The sequence below is a fragment of the Sorex fumeus genome, unplaced genomic scaffold (genome assembly GCF_029834395.1).
Source record: "Sorex fumeus unplaced genomic scaffold, SorFum_2.1 ptg000007l, whole genome shotgun sequence".
NCBI lineage: Eukaryota > Metazoa > Chordata > Mammalia > Eulipotyphla > Soricidae > Sorex > Sorex fumeus.
In genome coordinates, this window is record NW_026606064.1 from 24,038,987 (window position 1) to 24,058,191 (window position 19,205).

A 19,205-nucleotide genomic window follows, 5' to 3' on the forward strand; every position below is an offset into this window, starting at 1 on the left:
GTAGGGCATTTGCCTTGTGTGTAGCCAGCCCAGCTAAGCTGGGTTTTATTCTTCCGCCCCTCTCGGAGAGCCCAGCAAGCTACTGAGAGTATCTCGACCACGCGGCAAAGCCTGGCAAGCTACCCGTGATGTATTCAATATGCCAAACAGTCACAACAAGTCTCAAAATGGAGACGTTATTGGGCCTGCTCGAGCAAATTGATGAACAACGGGAGGACAGTTTTTTATGTATGACCTAAAAATTTAAGTTCTGTTATTTACAAACTGTTAGTGATAGAGTTTCATATGCATAATGTTCCAAAACACATCCTCTACTAGATGTTCATTTCCCTCTACCACTTTATTTTTAAAACCATATACAATCTTCCTACTTCTGGCCTGGCAAATTTTTCTTAAATAGCTATACAATGCAAATACTGATGCAAAATTGTTAGACTCAGTATGTTGTAAAAAGATGATCCTGCAGATCTTCTTTATGACAATAAGTTTTACCTTTACTACACTGCTAGTTGCAAATGGAGTATTTTTCAGAAAGTGACCAATTAGGGCCAAGGAAAAGGAACACAAAAAATAAAACCATCAAGAAAATATAAAACACACACACACACACACACACACACACACACACCAAGACAAAAAAGATCAAAAGGAAACAGATCCAATAGCTGAAAGAAAATCTTTTTGAAAATTATGCAAAGCAATTTTCATTATTTAATAGGCAAAGTTGCACCTTTATCAAAATATTCACACTAGTTTCAGTATTAAAGTGACTTTCATTGGGTGCAGAAGTTAATTTTGTTGTTTGTTGATGGCTTATTACAAAATTTCTATAAATTGTATGGTTATTTATAATTTTTCAGACTAAGCACTTCCATGCCCCCACGCCTGGCTGTTCCTCGCCGGGGCCCCTTGGAGGGGAGTGGGTTGAACTTTCCTCCCCGCCCCGACCAGGGCTCCGGCAGCCGAAGACCTCCAGGACCAGCCACCACCATGCTGAGACCACTCTCCGCACACATGAAGGTACTGGCAGAGGGACAAATCCACGCGGGTTCCGGGGCTGAGATCTCCAAGCCTACTCGGATTGGAGTTGAGCATCCTCCACCCAGATCCTCCAAATTCCAGTAGGTGGGGGTCACACCCACCACCTGGCCCCCTGGTGCCGTGTAATCCCATCAATGGCCAAGACTCATAGACTATAAAATCCAGCTCCCGGAACTGCGCGGCCACATTTGCGGCCGCACGACATCTTATCAAGACATCTTTTTTTATGACATCTTATTATCTCATTCCTACTTTGGACAAACTTGCAGGCTATCGAATGTAGCCTGCCCACAGGGCAGAGTCTGGCAAACTCCCTGTGGCATACCAAATATGCCAAATACCAGTAACAATGATGGGTCTCATTCTCCTAAAGAGCCTTGAATATAATCTCAGGGCTAGGATGAAAGAGACGTTACTGGGGCCTGCTCGAGGCAATCGACGAATAACAGGATGATGAAATGAAATGAAAAATGAAAAGCACTTCCATGAAAATATTTTGTGGAAAAATTATTTTAGATCATGTACCCTAGTCAATAATGATATAAATTGTGTTCCTATTCCAGACATGACAATTAATAAGTTTAAAAGTTAGAACTGTGATCTCTGAGATTAAGTATGTTTTGGTCTTTAAAAAGAGATATTATATATAAATCCTATTGTGGATTATTTCCTTTAGCTAGCAAATTAATTTGGGGGGCTTGGGATACACCTGGTGGAGTTTGGTCATTTCTGTTCCTGTGACTGGAAGTGGTCCCTGGAGGTGCTCGGGGGCATGGGTTGCCAGGGTCTGAATCTAGGCTCCCTGCATGGTAAGCATGTGCTCTTTTCGTGGAGTCATCATGGCCTATTATGGTGTTTATTTTTTAGAAGAGTTCATTTTTGAATTTTTCAAAGTAAAATCTTATTAATAAGTGCATACTTCTGATTTCTATATATTTCTTTAGATTTATATCTTTGGGATAATAGCAAGGTAATATATGATAATTTTCTGTAGCTATTTTTCTTTACTAAACTTTTTATAGATTTCTCTTATTACAAAGTCCCTAATTATATACTTTTTAATTATATACTTTTTTTTTTTATAAAACTAATTATATACTTTTAAAAATAGCTTATTGAGGTCCAGAGAAGTAGTAAAGAGGGTAAAATAGGTAAGGTTCTTCCCTTGCATGCAGCTGACCAGGATTCAATCCCTGGTATTACACGTGCTCCTCAGAAGCCCTGAGCACCACAAAGTATACCCAAAAATGAAAATAAAAATAAACAAAATTAAATAGTTTACTGATATATCCTCACAATTCAAAGGGCTGAGTATATGGTTTTGTGTGTGGAAAGCCTTAGTTCAGTCCCCAGCATCACATGGTCCTTTGAGCACTGCTGGGAGTGTTCCTGAGCTAGAAGTAGCCCTGAGTGTAAAAAACATATCTTATGCGCGTGCAGGGGAGGGATGCAAAGATGATGATGTGTTGTTGGCGGGCTCTCGGGGCAGCTCTTTCTCACTGCCCGCATTCGGTGCTCTCGAGCCGCTGTGTATGGACGAGATGGGGATGGCTCCTCCTTTGTGCTTTGCTTCTGTGCGTGCTGCTGTGCTCTCTTCTGTCTGTCTCTATCTCTGACTCTGTCTCTGTAGTCTCTTCTCTGGTCTCTTCCGATCTCTCTCTCTGGAGCTCTTCTGGTTCTCTCTCTGGAACCCTTTGCTCTGGATTCTGACTCTCTCCCCATGGATTCTGGCTCTGCCCCTGGATTCTGACTCTGGCCTCTGGAGTCCGACTTGCTCTCACTTCTGACTCTGGCCCCCTCCGCTCTTACAGTCTTAGTTTATATAACAATCACATAGGGTGGTGACACAACGGTGGGTTGAACATTAACAAATCAACAGAGCAGTAAGAACACTCTTCTAGGAGATTAACTCAAGGATAAAATCTCATCTAAAGAGATTACTCTGGATTACTAGGAGACCAGTTTAGGGGCGGGACCCCATTCAGAGTATGTCACTTTCTTCTTTCCTCAGCTAGTAATCCACTTAAATAGTCGTAGTAAATCTAATTTTAATATTTCTAGCAATGTCATTCTGTATGAGCACAGTAAGAGATATATCAATTTAAAGTTTGGTCCTTCCTGAGGACATCTTGCCACAGTCCTCAGGCCAGGTTAGTCTTCCTAACCCCAGCAGGGTCCTAGTCTCGTCGTTATTTTTGGATCATGACAGCATTTGTCTATGATCATGCTCTCAACTTATAATTGAGTATTGTGGCACTTTGGCCTGGTCCATTTCGATGCTGGGGTAGCTCACAGCTTGCCCTGGGTCCATTCAGTCCCTTGTCGGGACCTTGCTTTCAGGGTGCTAGGAATAAGGGCAACTGAGTCGAGAACAGATGCCCAGAAATAAATATTATTGGAGTCAATCAACTCCCAAGTTACAAAGCATAATATTAACTGTCTTCCTGTGTCCATACAGAAAGGACCTTGCTTTAAGGTAAACTAAGTTTCCTGCAGCAAAGTTGAAAGGACAAACCCATTGTTATCCTACACCTGAGCATGGCCCCTAAACAATAAATTAAACACACACGTACACACACACACATACACACACACTATTAAGTGCAGCTCTATATTCAAATACAATTGATACTTTTAGAGAAAAAAAGTATGTATGGGTCCATTAATAGCTATATGTACATATATGTAATTTATGTATAAGTAAATTTTTCATGAAATTTCCAAAATGTAATACAGAACTAATATTAATTCAAATACCTGTAAAATATGAGCAGGGTCTTCTTTTGCAGATGCTACCAACAAAGTATGCCCACTGATAATTCCTTCTGCCAGGAAATACTTGAAGAGCAAAGGAGAATAAGTATTATATCTATCCTCTTCTGTAAAAAAAATGGAGTACAAATATTTGTTGTAAGAATTCTACTTTAAACTATGCAAAGTCAGATTTTTAAAAATAATATTATCCCTAAAACAAACATATGAAATAGAACAATAATTATATCTTCTTAAATTCTAACAACATATATTATCAACAGAAAGTATGTTCTTTTCATAGAACTCTATGATTTCAAAATCATTCTTCATTTACTTTGATGCAAAATTCAGAGGGTTATGCATGATTATAACAAAGAAATCAGACTTTTTTTTTACTAAGATTTTCTCAGACACTGCACTTCTAATATGGGCATAACAAACCAAGTACCTTCTGTCCTATTTCGCAGCACACATCTCACTGACATATAGAACCCCATTCTTTTCTTTTTTTTTTTATTAGTGAAAGATCATGAGGTACAGTTGTAGACTTACAAGTTGTTGTGCTTGGTTTCAATTAAACAATGATTGAGCACCCATCCCACCACCAGTGCCCATTCTCCACCCCCACCAATGCCAGTATCCCTCCCACCCCCCTTACCCCATCCCACCCTGCCTCTGTGGCACGGCACTCCCTTTTGTTCTCTCTCTCCTTTTGGGTGATGTGGTCTGCAGAATAGACATTGAGAACCCCATTATTTTCAAATAAGCTTATGTACCAATAGTAAGGTAAATAAAAACAACACAGAAGCACAGAGAAGGAATTAAAAATGGGGTGAGGGAAAGGAAATCAGCTGTTACGGAAGATTTTGCAGAAGTAATTTCTCAGTGGAGAAAAACAGGACGATTAAGGGTTAGAAAAAGGGAAGGAAAAAAAGAGGCATCAAGAAAGAACAGAAGCGAAGGTTGGAAAGAAGTGAGAGGATGGCACTTTGAAATAATTTAAGACTTGAGTATTAACAATCTGAGGATGAAAAGAGAAGATGTAAACGGGATGGTGAATCAATAATGGCTTTACAACTTCATGTTATATTAAGGCTCAAGCTTATGTCAATAGGAAAGCCTGAGAATATATTTCAAACAGATTTTCATGTCAATAAGTTCATTCTTGCTGTAACATAAAAATGGACTAAAGCAACTTAAAGAAACTAGCACAGCGGGTAGGGCGTTCGCCTTACACGCGGCCAACATGGCCGACCCGAGTTCGATTCCTCCGCCCCTCTCGGAGAGCCCGGCAAGCTACCGAGAGTATTCGATATGCCAGACACAGTAACAACAAAGTCTCCAATGGAGACGTTACTGGGCCCGGTCGAGCAAAGAAACTATTATGATTATTTTAGTTATTGACTACGGAACAGAATTTAAATTACAGTTGCAAAAATGGAGAGAAGACAGAAAATATTTTAAAAGTATTTCAATGGTTGAAACCTTCAGTGTTTAGTTATTTACTGAGTATGCATAGTATGAGAAATAAAGAGTGCACTCCAACTTCAGTTTTGGCGTGTGCCACTTGGCAGATGAAATAATCCAGCAAGTGAAAGAAGATTCACAGGTTTAGAGGAATGGAGCTACAAAGGAAAGATTACATCCTCCTGCCAGCCTTAAACACGCTCTGCTTTAGAAGGGTTTCCATTTGTTATTACATAAGTATGCTTTGCTGATGTCCTCTTTTATTTTTTGTTAATATAGTTTCTTATGAATAATTTTCTTCCTTCATCCCCGAATTTCTACCCACACTTTGTTTCAATTGAAACCCTTTCCATGTTTATTATATCTGCAAAAGGACTTGTACTTACATATGATCTGCTCAATTATTCCACATGCAAGCAGTATCCAGTTTAAGTTCATAATGGGTAAAAAATTTTAAGATTTGTACTGCTTATCATGGGCTGGAGTGATAGCACAGCGGGTGGGGCGTCTGCCTTTCACGCAGCCAACATGGCCAACCCGAGTTTGATTCCTCCACCCTTCTCGGAGAGCCTGACAAGCTACCGAGAGTATCTCGCCTGCAAGGCAGAGCCTGGCAAGCTCCCTGTGACGTACTCGATATGCCAAACACAGTAACAACAAGTCTCATGATGGAGATGTTACTGGGCCTGCTTGAGAAAATCGATGAACAACGGGAGGACAGTGACAGTGACAGTGACTGCTTATCATAACATCACTAAACTGTTGTATATTAGATAAGGTTAAATGCTTCAGGAAAAAGGTCACATGGTTTTACTAAAGAATCACACTGATTTGTTTTTCCTATTTCAGAAGCTAACAAAGATGTCTAGGTAGAATTAAAAAAAATACAAAATATAATAAAAAGTAGGGATTGACAAGCTTTTATATCAGGCTTGTAAATCATATATTTACTTTTGCATCTATACAGCTATGTCCTTGTAGTACAAAAGCAGTTGACAATATGCAAATAACAAAGCATATCTATGATACAATAAAACTTAATTTACAGAAAAATAGGTTGTTAGTAGGCAGTGTGGTTTACCAATTTATGTGAAATTAAGAAAAATGCTCAGAATTTATTGCATGATACACTGGAAAAGTATAAGCTCTGCAAATCAAAAAGGTTGAAGATGAAGGGCAATAAAATATTATAAAATTACATGAGAGGAGCAGTCCATTTTTAGAATTTGTTTTGGGGTGAGGCATACCTAGTAGTGCTAAGCAGTTACTCCTGGTGAGTTGCTTGGGAATTGCTCCTGGCGGTGTTTATGGGACCAGAAAATGCCAGGGATGAAACCCAGGCCTCCTGCATGCAAAACATCTACTCCATCCCTTTGAGCTATCTTACTGGCCACAGCTTTTAATTTTTGTTTAAGGAAATCATTAAAAATTTAAATAATAGGGGCTGGAGCGATAGTTTAGTGGGTAGGGTGTTTGCCCTGCACATAGCCAACCTGGGTTCGATCACTAGCATCCCATGGTCCCCTGAGCACCGCCAGGAGTAATTTCTGAGTGCAGAGCCAGGAATAACTCCTGAGCATCGCTGGGTGTGACCCAAAAAGAAAAAAATAATTACAAAAAGCACTGATAATTCTATAGTTATAGTTTTTTCCATGATCCTTGCCTCTAGCCTTCTTTCAAGTCTTTGAGTAACCCCTTCCCTTAAATCTGGGCAGAACTTGATTCTAACCAAAAGAGCAAGGCAAAGGTGATAGAATTCCACTTCTTCTGAACAAGACCATAGTACCTTACTAAGCATCAGTCTTCCTTAGTGACTTTAGAGAAATAAGATACTGACTTCTGAGTCACCTATGGAGAGGCAGCCTCTGGCTGATAGCAAGTGAGGAACAGGCAGTCACTGACCGTCATGTGGAACAGTGGTTTAACTAAGATGTCTCACTGGAGTAAATTTCTATCCTACACTTATTCTGCAGACATTTCTTTTTAATGTAAAGCTGGTGTATTTTAATACAAGATTATGAATGATGACGCAGTTAAAAGAAAAAAAGGGACTTAAATTCATCAATAGAGCTCTATTCAAATAAAGGGATATCCATATAATAAAATCCTATATAATCAAGAAAAATGAGATATATATACACAGAATCAATACACATAGACTGATCTCTTGTAAGGAGCTGGGGGCATGGCTCAGACCCAGGAAAGCTAAGAACTTACTCCTGCCTATGGGTTCAGGAATCACTCATGGTGGTGCTTGGGGTAACCATATGGGGTATTGGGGATCAAACTTGGATCAGCTACATGCAAGCAAGTGCAATATCACTCTGTACTATCTCTCCAAATTCTAGACTGATCTCTAAGATGTATTAAGAGGTAAAACAAAGATGCTGAATGCTTCTGTGCATATTACTTACACAAAAATATTTTGAGAGATATCCAGAACAACACTGTTTCTGCACTTGGAAATAGAGAACTAAAAGGACAACAGGTTATGTCTACATACCCTTTTGTATTATATGTATTTATTCATCACTGAATTATCACAATATTGGATTTTTTCAGTTCAATACTAAAATCATTTAAAAGACTGATAGGTGACACAAATATTTTATAAAATTCTTTACTTAACATTTCATTAAAAGTGACCTATAGTCACAGACTTCAGCATTTAATCCTAGGCAAATATCCAGAAAATTACATTGTAATGATCAAAGTAAATGACTGAGAAGAACTTGGCAGATTTTTACAGAGAGAATCACATGGGAATTAATGGTTGGGTTCAGATGTGATCACTGAGCACAAGACAAAAATGATTAAACAGCATGATGAACAAAAAACTAACAGAGAGATAGCTAAAAGGATTAGAGCACATGTTTTACTTGTGGGAATCCCAAGTTTGATCCCTGAGCACTGCACCCGAATGGGTCCTGAGCAGCACTGGATGTGACCTCCAAATAAAACAAAAAACAAATATATTTTTTAGTAGTAAAAAGCTGCAACTATGCAAAACAAACAAGAGTCCACCTGGAAATCTTACTATTTTATTTTATTTTATTTTATTATTTTTTATTTTATTTATTTTTTGCTTTTTGGGTCATACCCGGCCATGCCCAGGGGTTACTCCTGGTTCATACACTCAGGAATCACTCCTGGCGGTGCTCAGGGGACCATATGGAGATGCTGGGAATTGAACCCAGGTTGGCCGCATGCAAGGCAGACGCCCTACACGCTGTGCTCCAGCTCAATCTTACTATTATAAAGACAAAACTTTCTCGGCCAGAGAGACAGTATAGTGGGTAAAGTGCCTGCCTTGCATACAGCTGACCTAGGTGTATCCCTGGCACCCCAGATGGTTCCCTGAGCCTGACAGGAATGATCCCTGAGTAGAGAGCCAGGAGTAAGTCCTGAAAATAGACAGGTGTGGCCCCCTAATAAAAACAAACAAAAAGACAAAACTTTTGTTGTTTTTTTTTTGTTTTTTTGGTTTTTGGTTCTGCGCTCAGGAATCAGTTCCTGGAGGGGGTTGAGGGACCATTATGAGAGTAGCAGGCATCAAACCACCACCTTTGTGGGAGGCAAGAGCCTTTCCACTGTACTATCGCTCTGGTCCTGAAAAAGAAACAAAATTTTCAGAGTGGAATAGAGAAAAGCTGATAGTATAAGATAATAACTTTTTACAGAGCTGTAATAGTCATACTGATTAAAAAAAACAGGCTTTCCAGTCACTGAGAATTCAGATGCTATTTTTCTAAGTATGATAGCAGGAAATTATTTCACCTTTTGAGTCTTATTATATGTGGATATAATGGGGGATAATATGATATGAATTACATGTTATACTTAATGAAGCTATCATTTTGTTTTATTTTGTTTTATTTCTGGCCATATGTGGTGATGCTCAGGAGTTACACCTGGCTCTGTGCTAAGAAATTATTCCTAGCGGTGCTTAGGGGACCATCTAGGATGTCAGGGATTGGAACAAGGTCAGTTGCATGCAAAGCTAATGCTTTACCTGCTGTTCTCTCTCCAGCCCTGAAGCCTTTATAATAAGTGAAAAACAAACAAACAAACTCTTAAAGCATTTAGCACAATACATGACAATATACACAATTTAGAATTCACTATTACTATTTTTATTCTTCAATTATGCCATATACATTGGGAGTAAGATTATTCATCTTTTGAATTTTTCAGATAGCTTATTAGGCAAATGCTTCTGTACATGTTCAATTTTTTTTAATCTTAGTTTGGGGGCTTTGGTGTGGATTTTGGACCACATTTGGTTTTGCTCATGAATTACTCCTGGCTCTACACTCAGGGAACACTCCTTATGGTACTCATGTGATTGAATTGGGAGTTGGCTATGCGCAAGCCAAGTGCCATAACTCCTGTACTATCTCACTGGCTCACTTATCAAACTATAAACACAATTTTGCACTCTCATCATCTCTGGGGAACATTTGAAAAATATGTAATCTATTTCATTTCTACCTATGGAGAAGTCAACGAACAGAAATTAACCATTATTTGTGGCTAGATATCTACAATCCTGTTTAGAGAATCATAATTTACAGTCTCAATAAGTCATTTCAAATTTGGAAAATTGTATTCAGTTCTAGATACTGCTGAAGAGACAATGTCATACTAGAAATTTACTAGGAGAATAGGAGATTTTACTACAGGGGTAGTGGTTCTTGGAAATTTGGGGGATAGAAAAGGTGCAATAATTTTGCACATAAAAACCATAAACATTAGAACTATTGTAACCATGTTAACCATACTACAATAAAAATTAAAAAAAAAATAAATCAGATTATAAAACAATGTTGGACTGGAGAGATAATACAGCAAGTAGGACACATGATTTGCACAAGAGCAACTCAGGCTCAATCCCTGGCACCACAAACAGTCCTCTGAGCATCACTGGGAGTAATTCCTGAGCACAAAGTCAGGAGTAAGCCCTGAAGATAAAAGGGTGTGGCTGCAAACACCCCCACCCACCCAAATATCCCTTCAAATTGTGTGACTATTTGGGATAATAAGTTATTTCTAGCTTTTTTGTCTTGCCAGCCTATATGCCATTCACACTGAGGAAAACCCTGAAACTCACAGGCCACGTGAGCCACAAATCATAGCTACATTGGCAAATACCAGAAGCACCCAGGAGGTTGGGGAATAGTGGCATCATCACAACTTCGACAAATATCACCCGGTTACACTGGGAAAGTGGGTATAAGGCATCACCACTTAAGTTTCTGCCCAACTGTCAATCTTGACAAACTGTGGACATTGGTCAGTGAACATACATAGGTCAATGCTGCCAAAATCAAGGCCAGAGTGTCTCCTATAATTGGTGTGGTGCAATTGGGCTACTACAAAGCTCCAGGAAAGGGCAAGATCCTGAAGCAACCTATCATCATGAAAGTAAAATTCTTCAGCAGAATTTTGAGGTGATTTTTAATGTTAAGGGAAGTGCCTTTGTCATGGTAGCTTGAAGTCACCTATAGAAAGTTTTGTTAAATGCTCTAACTGCTTTTCTAAAAAAAAATTTTTAACAGTTATTTTCAGACATTGTAAGAGTCATGTAAAAGAGGGGTATTTTTGCAGTACTAGAGAAGACAAAAGCGGAAGCAATATATCTTTTACAGATGTCTGGCTTAAACATTAGTAATATAAAGAACTTTCTAATAAATCATAGTCTTTCAATGACAAAGCAAAGCACACTGCTTAGTGAAGCAGCAAATACCTTAAACTACAAAATCTGTACTCAAAGTGATGTTTGATCGTTGTCAAAGATCAGAGAAAAGTGATTTGAAACTAGATGGGAGGTTTGATTATATAATTTCTGAGCTTATTTCAATTTCACATTTCTATGATCTAAATTAAAGAAAGGCAAAAGAATTTATATACAGATATTTAAATATAACCTGTTACTTATAGCTTTAAAGATTAAAGATATGACTTATCACTGCTATATTTCAATAAGGCAATGGCATAAATCTGTGTTAGATACAAACGATTTACTAGAACATTATCCTCTTCAATTAATCAGTGCAATTATCCTAGCCCAAGTACTGAGGTGTTTAAAGAAAGTTCAAAGCAACTTAAATGATGAAAACAGTATGCATTTTTTTTCTTTTTGGATCATACCCGGCGATGCACAGGGGCTACTCCTGGCTCTGCACTCAGGAATTACCCATTGTGGTGCTCAGGGGACAATATGGGATGCTGGGAATCGAACCTGGGTCGGCCACGTGCCAGGCAAATGCCCTACAAGTTATGCTATCACTCCAGCCTCTAAAACAGTATGCATTTTTAAAAGCTGGAACATAATGCATTGTGAACAGTTTAAAATTATCATGCTACACTTTCAAACATATTTGACTGCTTTATTTCAAGTTCAAATTAACATATGAATTTAAATTAGAATGTATGGCAATTCCTCCCTAATTTATTTTAACTTAGAGTTAAGTGCATTTTGGAATAGGCAAACCCATCAAATTATAATACACAACAAAAAAATTGTGATTAGCAAAAGCAAAGTGTGTGTGTGTTATACTAACCAATTAGAAGAACTGTTCCAACAGCTAAACCTCCACCTGGAAATAAAACAAAACCATGAAAAAAATTAATTTACCTTTTCACATTATCTTTCTCATAAAAGTTAGGCATTATCAAGGACAAATCTTTGATAACTTTAAAATTACAGTTGAAAACAACATTTTAATTACCTTCGCAATATACTTCACTCAAGGTGCTATTATGAAATAATTATATATTATATGTAATTACATACTACACATTACAATTACTTTCAAAATATACTGTACTATCCTTTCTCCGGTGATAAAACCATGCAGCATTCACTATAACTGCAGTTAAGCATTCCAACAATGTTATGTTTAGCATTTGCTAGTATATTAGCTCAATAGCTGAAATCTAAATGTGCACAGTAATTTTAATACACAGAAGTACAACATGGGGCTGGGGGAATTATTATTATAACAGAAATTTTACTTGAATGTTTACTCTCAAATTTTAAAAGCCTTAGAGAAAAACACTGGTAGTTAAAACATTATTTTTCATTATAAATAATATACATGAAATCTGGATATGTTTTAAATATATTTAGAATTTAATGAACAATATTTTTGTCATTGCAAAAAAATGTATATCACAAAGTATATTTTCAATATTACTAGATGTTTTCTAGTATTTAAATTTGTTTAACTTAGTTTAAATTAAAACACTTCTTAATATTTGAAAAAGTTTATTATGATCATGAATATGTAAGTTATTCATGTTTTAAGAATCATCTTACTGTCAATCTATAAAGCATTTGTATTAGTTTTTGTAATTAATGTTTCATGGGCTGGAGTGATAGCACAGCAGGTAGGGCTTTTGCCTTGCACGTGGCCAACCTGGCCAACCCAGGTTCAATTCCTCCACCCCTCTCAGAGAGCCCAGCATGCTACTAAGAGTATCTCGCCAGCACAGCAGAGCCTAGCAAGCTACCCATGATGTATTTGATATGCAAAACACAGTAACAAGTGTCACAATGGAGACGTTACTGGGCCAGCTAGAGCAAATTGATGAACAACGGGGTGACAGTGACAGTGACATCTATATGTTTATGGAAAAATAAAATGTATTTGAAACAATTAAAAAAACCCTTAAAATTAGAATGTGAAAAGTTCCTAAGCATGCATAACTTATATTTCAAAGAATTTAAATTTGGTAACATGCACACAGAGTACTTTCAACAGTTGGTGATTATACTACAAATTTCCAACTAATTAGAAAAAACAACATACCATATTAGTTAAAATTAAATGGTTAGGATCAAAAACATATGTATGCTTTAAATCTCATTTTTAGATATTCTTTTATTCCATCACTTAAAATCATACCAGACAATATAGGATAACTTCAAACTGTTATTCAAACTAAAAAAAAAATAGCACTGTAGCACTGTGAGACTTCTTGTTACTGTTTTTGGCATATCAAATAACAGAAACAAATATATATATGAGGGTACTATCTATAAAAAAAGTAGATCTTTTCTTTGGGATGAAGTGCAGTTTGTGCAACAGACAGAAGAAAGCCTTTTACTTTTTGGTTTTAGGGCCACATTCAGTGGTTTCAGGACTTCTATCCTCAAGATTTCTCCGAGTGTTCAGGGTACCGCATATTGGGGTGGAGATTGAACCCGTCAGTGGTGTGGCGGGCAAGCTGTACTACCTCATGCTTTAATATCTCTTTGGGCCTGCAGCTATCTTTTTTATCTCTTCTGAACATTCAAAAATCACACTTTACAATTTCTTACCTCCCTTTTTACAATTATATGCAAAAATACACATTTTCAGTTTTGGATATATATAAGGAATTTAAACATGTAACTAATTCTTCAGTACTTAAGTTTTGATCCAAGTTCTACAAAAAAAAGGTTAGGTGCACCTATTTCTTAAAGGAAGGACTTTTCTCTAATGTCCATTGAATCTACATCTATATTACCTAAAATTAGGAATATAAAACCTCCAGTGAAATAAAATGAAAGACTTTTTTGAGAATATTATTTATAGTGGGAAGGTCATATCAAGGAATAGCTTCCCAAACAATGTTTGGGAAGTGTTATCTATCAGGTGTCTGGTCTGGAAAGATCCTTAGTAAGAGCTATCTCTTCTGTTTTGACAATCATTTTGATTAGAAAATATCACTATTCCCTAAAGTAGGAATACCATAGCAGTAATAGTTGGTAAGAATCCCACTATGAATTAAGAAAAAGTATTACATGAATTAGATTATGAAGGTAGTTCTCTGGGAAAAAAAAATCAGAACGCCATACTGTTCCTGATAACCACAATTTTAAAGTGTCACATATTTTAAAATTCTAATCTTTAAAATTTGAATGCTATATAAAATGTGAGTATTTTAATTATGAATCAGATAAATTTATTCCTATTAGAACTACTGTTAGAAAAAAAAAGCCCTTGGGGCTGAAGAGATAGTATAGTGGGAAGGTACATGTCTTGCGTGTTGCTGACCAGAGTTCAATCCCAGGCATCCCATGTCATCCTGAGCACAGCCAAGAGTGATTCCTCAGTGAAGAGTCAGGAATAAGCCCTGAGCATCACCAGGGGAGATCTCACAATAAATAAAAAAATAAACCAAAAACCATTTTTCCATTTCTTAATATAAAAAAAAATAAAAATATGCTAGACTCAAACTTAAATTGTCTTTAATAAATGCTGGTCATTTTGAAGATTTGTCATGGAGAAATAAAATGCCACTTTATTAACTAAAATCAAGATATGTGTATATGAAGTTTTGGCAAGTACACACAGACATATATGAAGACACAGGACAGCAAAGTTCCTCTAACTTGATTTTAGGGCCACAATACTTAACATCTCTCTCAAATACCTTTGCTTAAGTTATTTTTATTATCACATGAAGTACTGAAAATCCAGCTATATTTTACACTAGTGACCTGAATACATATGTACTCTTTCCCTGCCAAGAAATAAAAGGTGTAAATAACAGTGATAGGATGTCTTGAGAGTAATATATTCAATGAGAGGTAGCTTTTATATTTGAATTTGGTAATTTCAAAGGTGAAATATTTCACACCAATATTTCTTAGTTCAAAAGAAATATTTTTCCCAGTAGTTCACCAAATTGTTTGATGAGTATGGTGGAAGTAAACAATCTCACTTCTATAATAAAGCAGCAAGGAGAATATGGTTTGGTATGTTGCCTCGTCTTCCCTTTAGTCATGCCTAGGAGATATCATCAATATACTTGCTAAGTTACTCATTAAATTCTTGGTTTTATTTCTACACCTTTCCTTCAAAAATGGTACTTACCTTTTTGAAAGATGAGAGTGGGGATCAATCCCCTTCCCCAGTGACAATCAAATCCTAAAATAACCTATGCCTTGTATCCTAAGGAAAAGAAATTCTGACACAACCCTTATCTTTTATGTATCATTTTGGAAATGTTTATAGTAAGAGAGATGGAATATTTATCCAAGCAAGACCCTTTCATTTTCTAGTAGGTGTGTTTTTTCCATATATTACAAACCATGTATCTCGGGAAGGCGGATTCTGCTTTAGGAAACCTAAGAACTTGAAATTTTTTAATGTAGTCAACTTGGGACATATTTCTCAATTTCTAACAATAAAATTATATTGTCAAAGACAAAACTGAGGGGCTGGGGCGATAGCAGAGCAGGTAGGGCATTTGCCTTGCACGTGGCTGACCCGGGTTCGATTCCCAACATCCCATATGGTCCCCTGAGCACCATCAGGAGTGATTCGTGAGTGTAGAGCCAGGAGACCCCCTGTGCATCACCAGGTGTGAGCCAATTGCAAAAAAAAAAGATAAAACTGATTATTATATCATGTTTTCAAGATAGAGACTTCAAATTTATGATACATTTTGGAGAAAGAAATGACATCATCAAATGACTAACATTCATTAAGCCTTCATGATGTCTTTCAAATGTACCTATGCCTGAAAGTAAATGAGGTCTGTGGTAGAAATAAAAGGTCAATAGTTATATAGTAATCACAGAATTTATTTAGGCAACAATGATATGAATGTAATTTCAAAATCTTGATATTATAACACCCATCATTGTTATATTTTGTCACAATATGACACAAACTGAGTCAATATTGTTTTAGAGTAACAATATAATTTGATGTGTTTATACTTTTATATACTAATGTATATAAACAATTGTGGGCAAGTGTTTCAATTTCAACTAGTGCTTCAATGAACAGTAAAAGGTTTAATGCACAGGGCTATACAAAATAGAAAATAAAAAATATTAAAATTCCATTGAAAAGAAACTAAGATACTCTGTATATTATTCCACATAATGATGACCTTTGATATTTAACTGCATACATGCAAAATACATCCCCCAAATCTGAAGATTCACATTTATTTAAAAAAATTGAATACTATACTTTTAGAAAAAAGATTGTTACAAGGAAGACAGGCTAAATTTACAGTTTAATTTTATATCTCTGTATTAACATGTGAGGAAGTTGGTGGTCTAATAGGTCACTATAGTTAAATCTTTAGCCTCATTTTAGAAAAGTAGCTAAAACCACCCGGTAAGAGGTCTCAAAAATCTAACATTGCTATAGCAAGGTGCAACACCCTAAATTGGGACCAAGAGATTAGGTCGAACTCTTAATTTTGACTCTTAATTTCTTCTGACTCTAAATTTCTGAATGCTTCAGAGCTCAGGTACCTATCTCCAATTTACATGTTTCGTAATATCTTGTCCAGGTTTTTTCTTGCTAAGTACTAGATACACTTTGCTATAATGAGGAACTTTGAGATACATTGTCATATGTGAGCCATTTCCAGGGAGAGTTTCATAGTCAGATTCAGTGGATGATGATACATATCTCCATTAAATTAAAGAACAAAAAGGATAGGAACATCATCCAGGATTAAAATTCATATATAGGATGATGCCACCAAAAGCTCACAAGGAGAAATAAATGAGACACACATTTGCTAACTAGATATTCTGAATCAATTCTCTTTATTGCTCATGTAATCTTCATCTAAACAGACTTGACAGAAGTAAGTGAAAGTACTTAAATTTATGTAGAAATACCCAGGATCCAGGTAGGACTGAGATAAGAGAGGCCATAAGCCATATCCTACTTTTCAGAGATTCCTAGGCTTGCCAGTTTTTCTTGTACTAATCCTACCCGAATATCTGAAACATTTATCTCTCAGGTTAAAAGAAAAATTTAATATATATATATATTATAAGAAATGTCAAGTGAAGTACAAGCAATAGCATCGGTACCCACTTATGAGAAAGTGTACACGAGTTACAAGACACGTATCACAAACTCTGAAAAAAAATTTGAAGTAGAAACACAAATCAGTTTTAATGAAGAAATCAACTTACATATAAGCTTTATTTACACAATCGCTCTGTTCTACTAACAACATGCACAGTCAGGCTTCTCATTAAAAACCCCAGAGATTGTACAGGAAAGCCTGAAAATTTGTGATACTCTGAATTAATTTTAAACATACCGCCTGGAATGTAACTCTGGGGAGCAAACGCTATGTAAAAATGTTAACAACAAAGAACATACACAAATATTTAACGCAGATATGGGTGTAGATGCCATTATCAACTACTGGCTTGCATTACATGGAATCAGTAACTAACATCGGTTCTCTTAAAGCCAATATGATTTGTTGCAAAGATTCAGAACCCAGGAGGCAAGCAGCCTGGCGATGCCTTAAGGGAAGTTACTCATTGCAGCAGTTTCTCATAAGCGCGCCTCAGACAGTGATACAAAGTTTTATAAGTTAGTTCAGACCGTGCTCAAGACACCCCAGAGGGGATCCTGGATGAAGGCTAAACGAGATGTTAAAAGTGAATGGTTTTTCCTTTCAGCAAAAAGCATTTCGGGGGGGGAAGCACGTAAGGGAGGGCAGAAAGTGGGAGGATGAAAAGCAGGCTTAATAAACAGCGTTTACAGTTCTTCATGCAACCTTTCCGCCCTTCCATCTCCGTCAAACGTGGACACTTCTTTCCACCCTCGAGATGCTGGAGAGCATCGGGGCAGAGAGAGACAGAGAGAGTGGGGTTGGGGTTAGGGTGGCTCCCAGACAGGTTCCCTCCCTAAGTTTTCCCACGGCTGAGCCCAGATCTCAGTTCTGAACCGACCTAAGAGCTGGTCCAGGGCTGGGAGCCCGGTTGATACCAGCAGCTGTCCATTCCGCACCGACGGTCTCGTGCCCGCGATGGACACCAGTCGGGAGCCGCCACTGTCGGCGCCGCCAGCTCGAGGACCTTTCCTCTGGAAACTGGTCACGTTGCTTTTGCTGGCTGTCGCCGAAACGGAACCCGCAGTCCCGGTGCCGCCGCCGCCGCCGCCGCCGCCGCAGGTCTCCACTGCCGCCATCTTGGCACTGAGGGTGCTGACCCAATAGGAACTCTGGGAACGAAAGCCGCGGGTCTGTCAGAGCCGGTCCCAAACTCCCGCCCCCTTGGCCCCGCCTGGCGGCGCTCTCAGCCAATAGGACTAAGGCGTCCTTCCCAAGTCCACCAATCACAAAGTGGCTTGCTGAAAAGTGCGCTCTACGTCAGGGTAGCGGACTTGTGCGGAGGCCAGGTGAGAGAGGCCCACCTGAGTCGTGGGGGAGAGTTTCCCGGGGTGCTTTGATCGCGAGGTGGGTACTGTCATGCAGCTGTCTTCTCTGTGTGGGCGCTTTCATTGCTGCAGGGTTAAAGGGGAGGGTGGTGGCACGCTCGCAATCTAGCTTGAGTTACCTCAGGAGCTTTGCACCTGTCTCCGCAGGAAAGTCGAGAGGGGAAGACAGACGGTGCCCCTTTCCTCTCACCTCTGTATTATTTCAGAGAGAAAAATTCGCCTTCCTCCTCCGCCTGAGATCTTTTCGAAATGGTTTTGGGACATCGAGGAACCTGCGACCCTGACCTTTACCTTTCTGAGTTGCTTTCTGGGTGTCTGGGGTTAGCGCGTTTAGTACCCGTGGTTGGTGAGTTGGTAATTAGACTTTAGATTAGAAACCTGTGGGCTCTGAGACAGTTTAGTTTTCCCCTGTCCAGACACTAAACGATAAAATCTACTTCTTTAACAAGTCCCCCGGAGAAGCTTTTGTTAATTTTAATTAGTGTTTCTGGAAGTCTTGGAGTGTCTTCCATAAGTGGTGTGAATGACAAGTGTTACTCTGACAACCTTGTTCACACATTTAATTGTCGTTTGGTATTAAGGCAGCTGCAAATAACAGGGAAAAAAAAAGTTTCTCTCCCCACTCTTACCTGAAAAGAATGAGGTGTGTATGCCCTTTCTTTTTCTCCTGCTTTGTGAACTCTGAATTGAAAGCTTTCTTATTAGAGTATGAATTTAGTATGTGTAAAAAAAAAAACC

At 37.9% G+C, this 19,205-nt stretch overlaps 2 protein-coding genes across 4 annotated transcripts in view; one reads left to right on the plus strand and one right to left on the minus strand.

The window, feature by feature from the left end:
* Nucleotides 1-18,218, minus strand: part of ELP4 (elongator acetyltransferase complex subunit 4) — a 207,343-nt gene extending 189,125 nt beyond the window's left edge. Inside the window, exons 1-3 of the mRNA XM_056135529.1 lie at nucleotides 17,981-18,218; nucleotides 11,826-11,861; nucleotides 3,799-3,920 (exon numbers count right to left, since the gene is read on the minus strand). Coding sequence (XP_055991504.1) covers nucleotides 3,799-3,920; nucleotides 11,826-11,861; nucleotides 17,981-18,218 — 396 coding nt within the window. The remainder of the gene's footprint in view (nucleotides 1-3,798; nucleotides 3,921-11,825; nucleotides 11,862-17,980) is intronic.
* Nucleotides 18,219-18,380: 162 nt separating this feature from the next.
* Nucleotides 18,381-19,205, plus strand: part of IMMP1L (inner mitochondrial membrane peptidase subunit 1) — an 85,839-nt gene continuing 85,014 nt past the window's right edge. For 2 of the 3 annotated variants that reach the window (XM_056136278.1, XM_056136260.1), the window contains exon 1: nucleotides 18,393-18,486. The gene's annotated coding sequence lies outside the window, so the exon portion shown is untranslated. Of the gene's footprint in view, nucleotides 18,487-19,205 lie in introns of all 3 variants that reach the window. The other variant, XM_056136270.1, reaches the window with a different exon arrangement.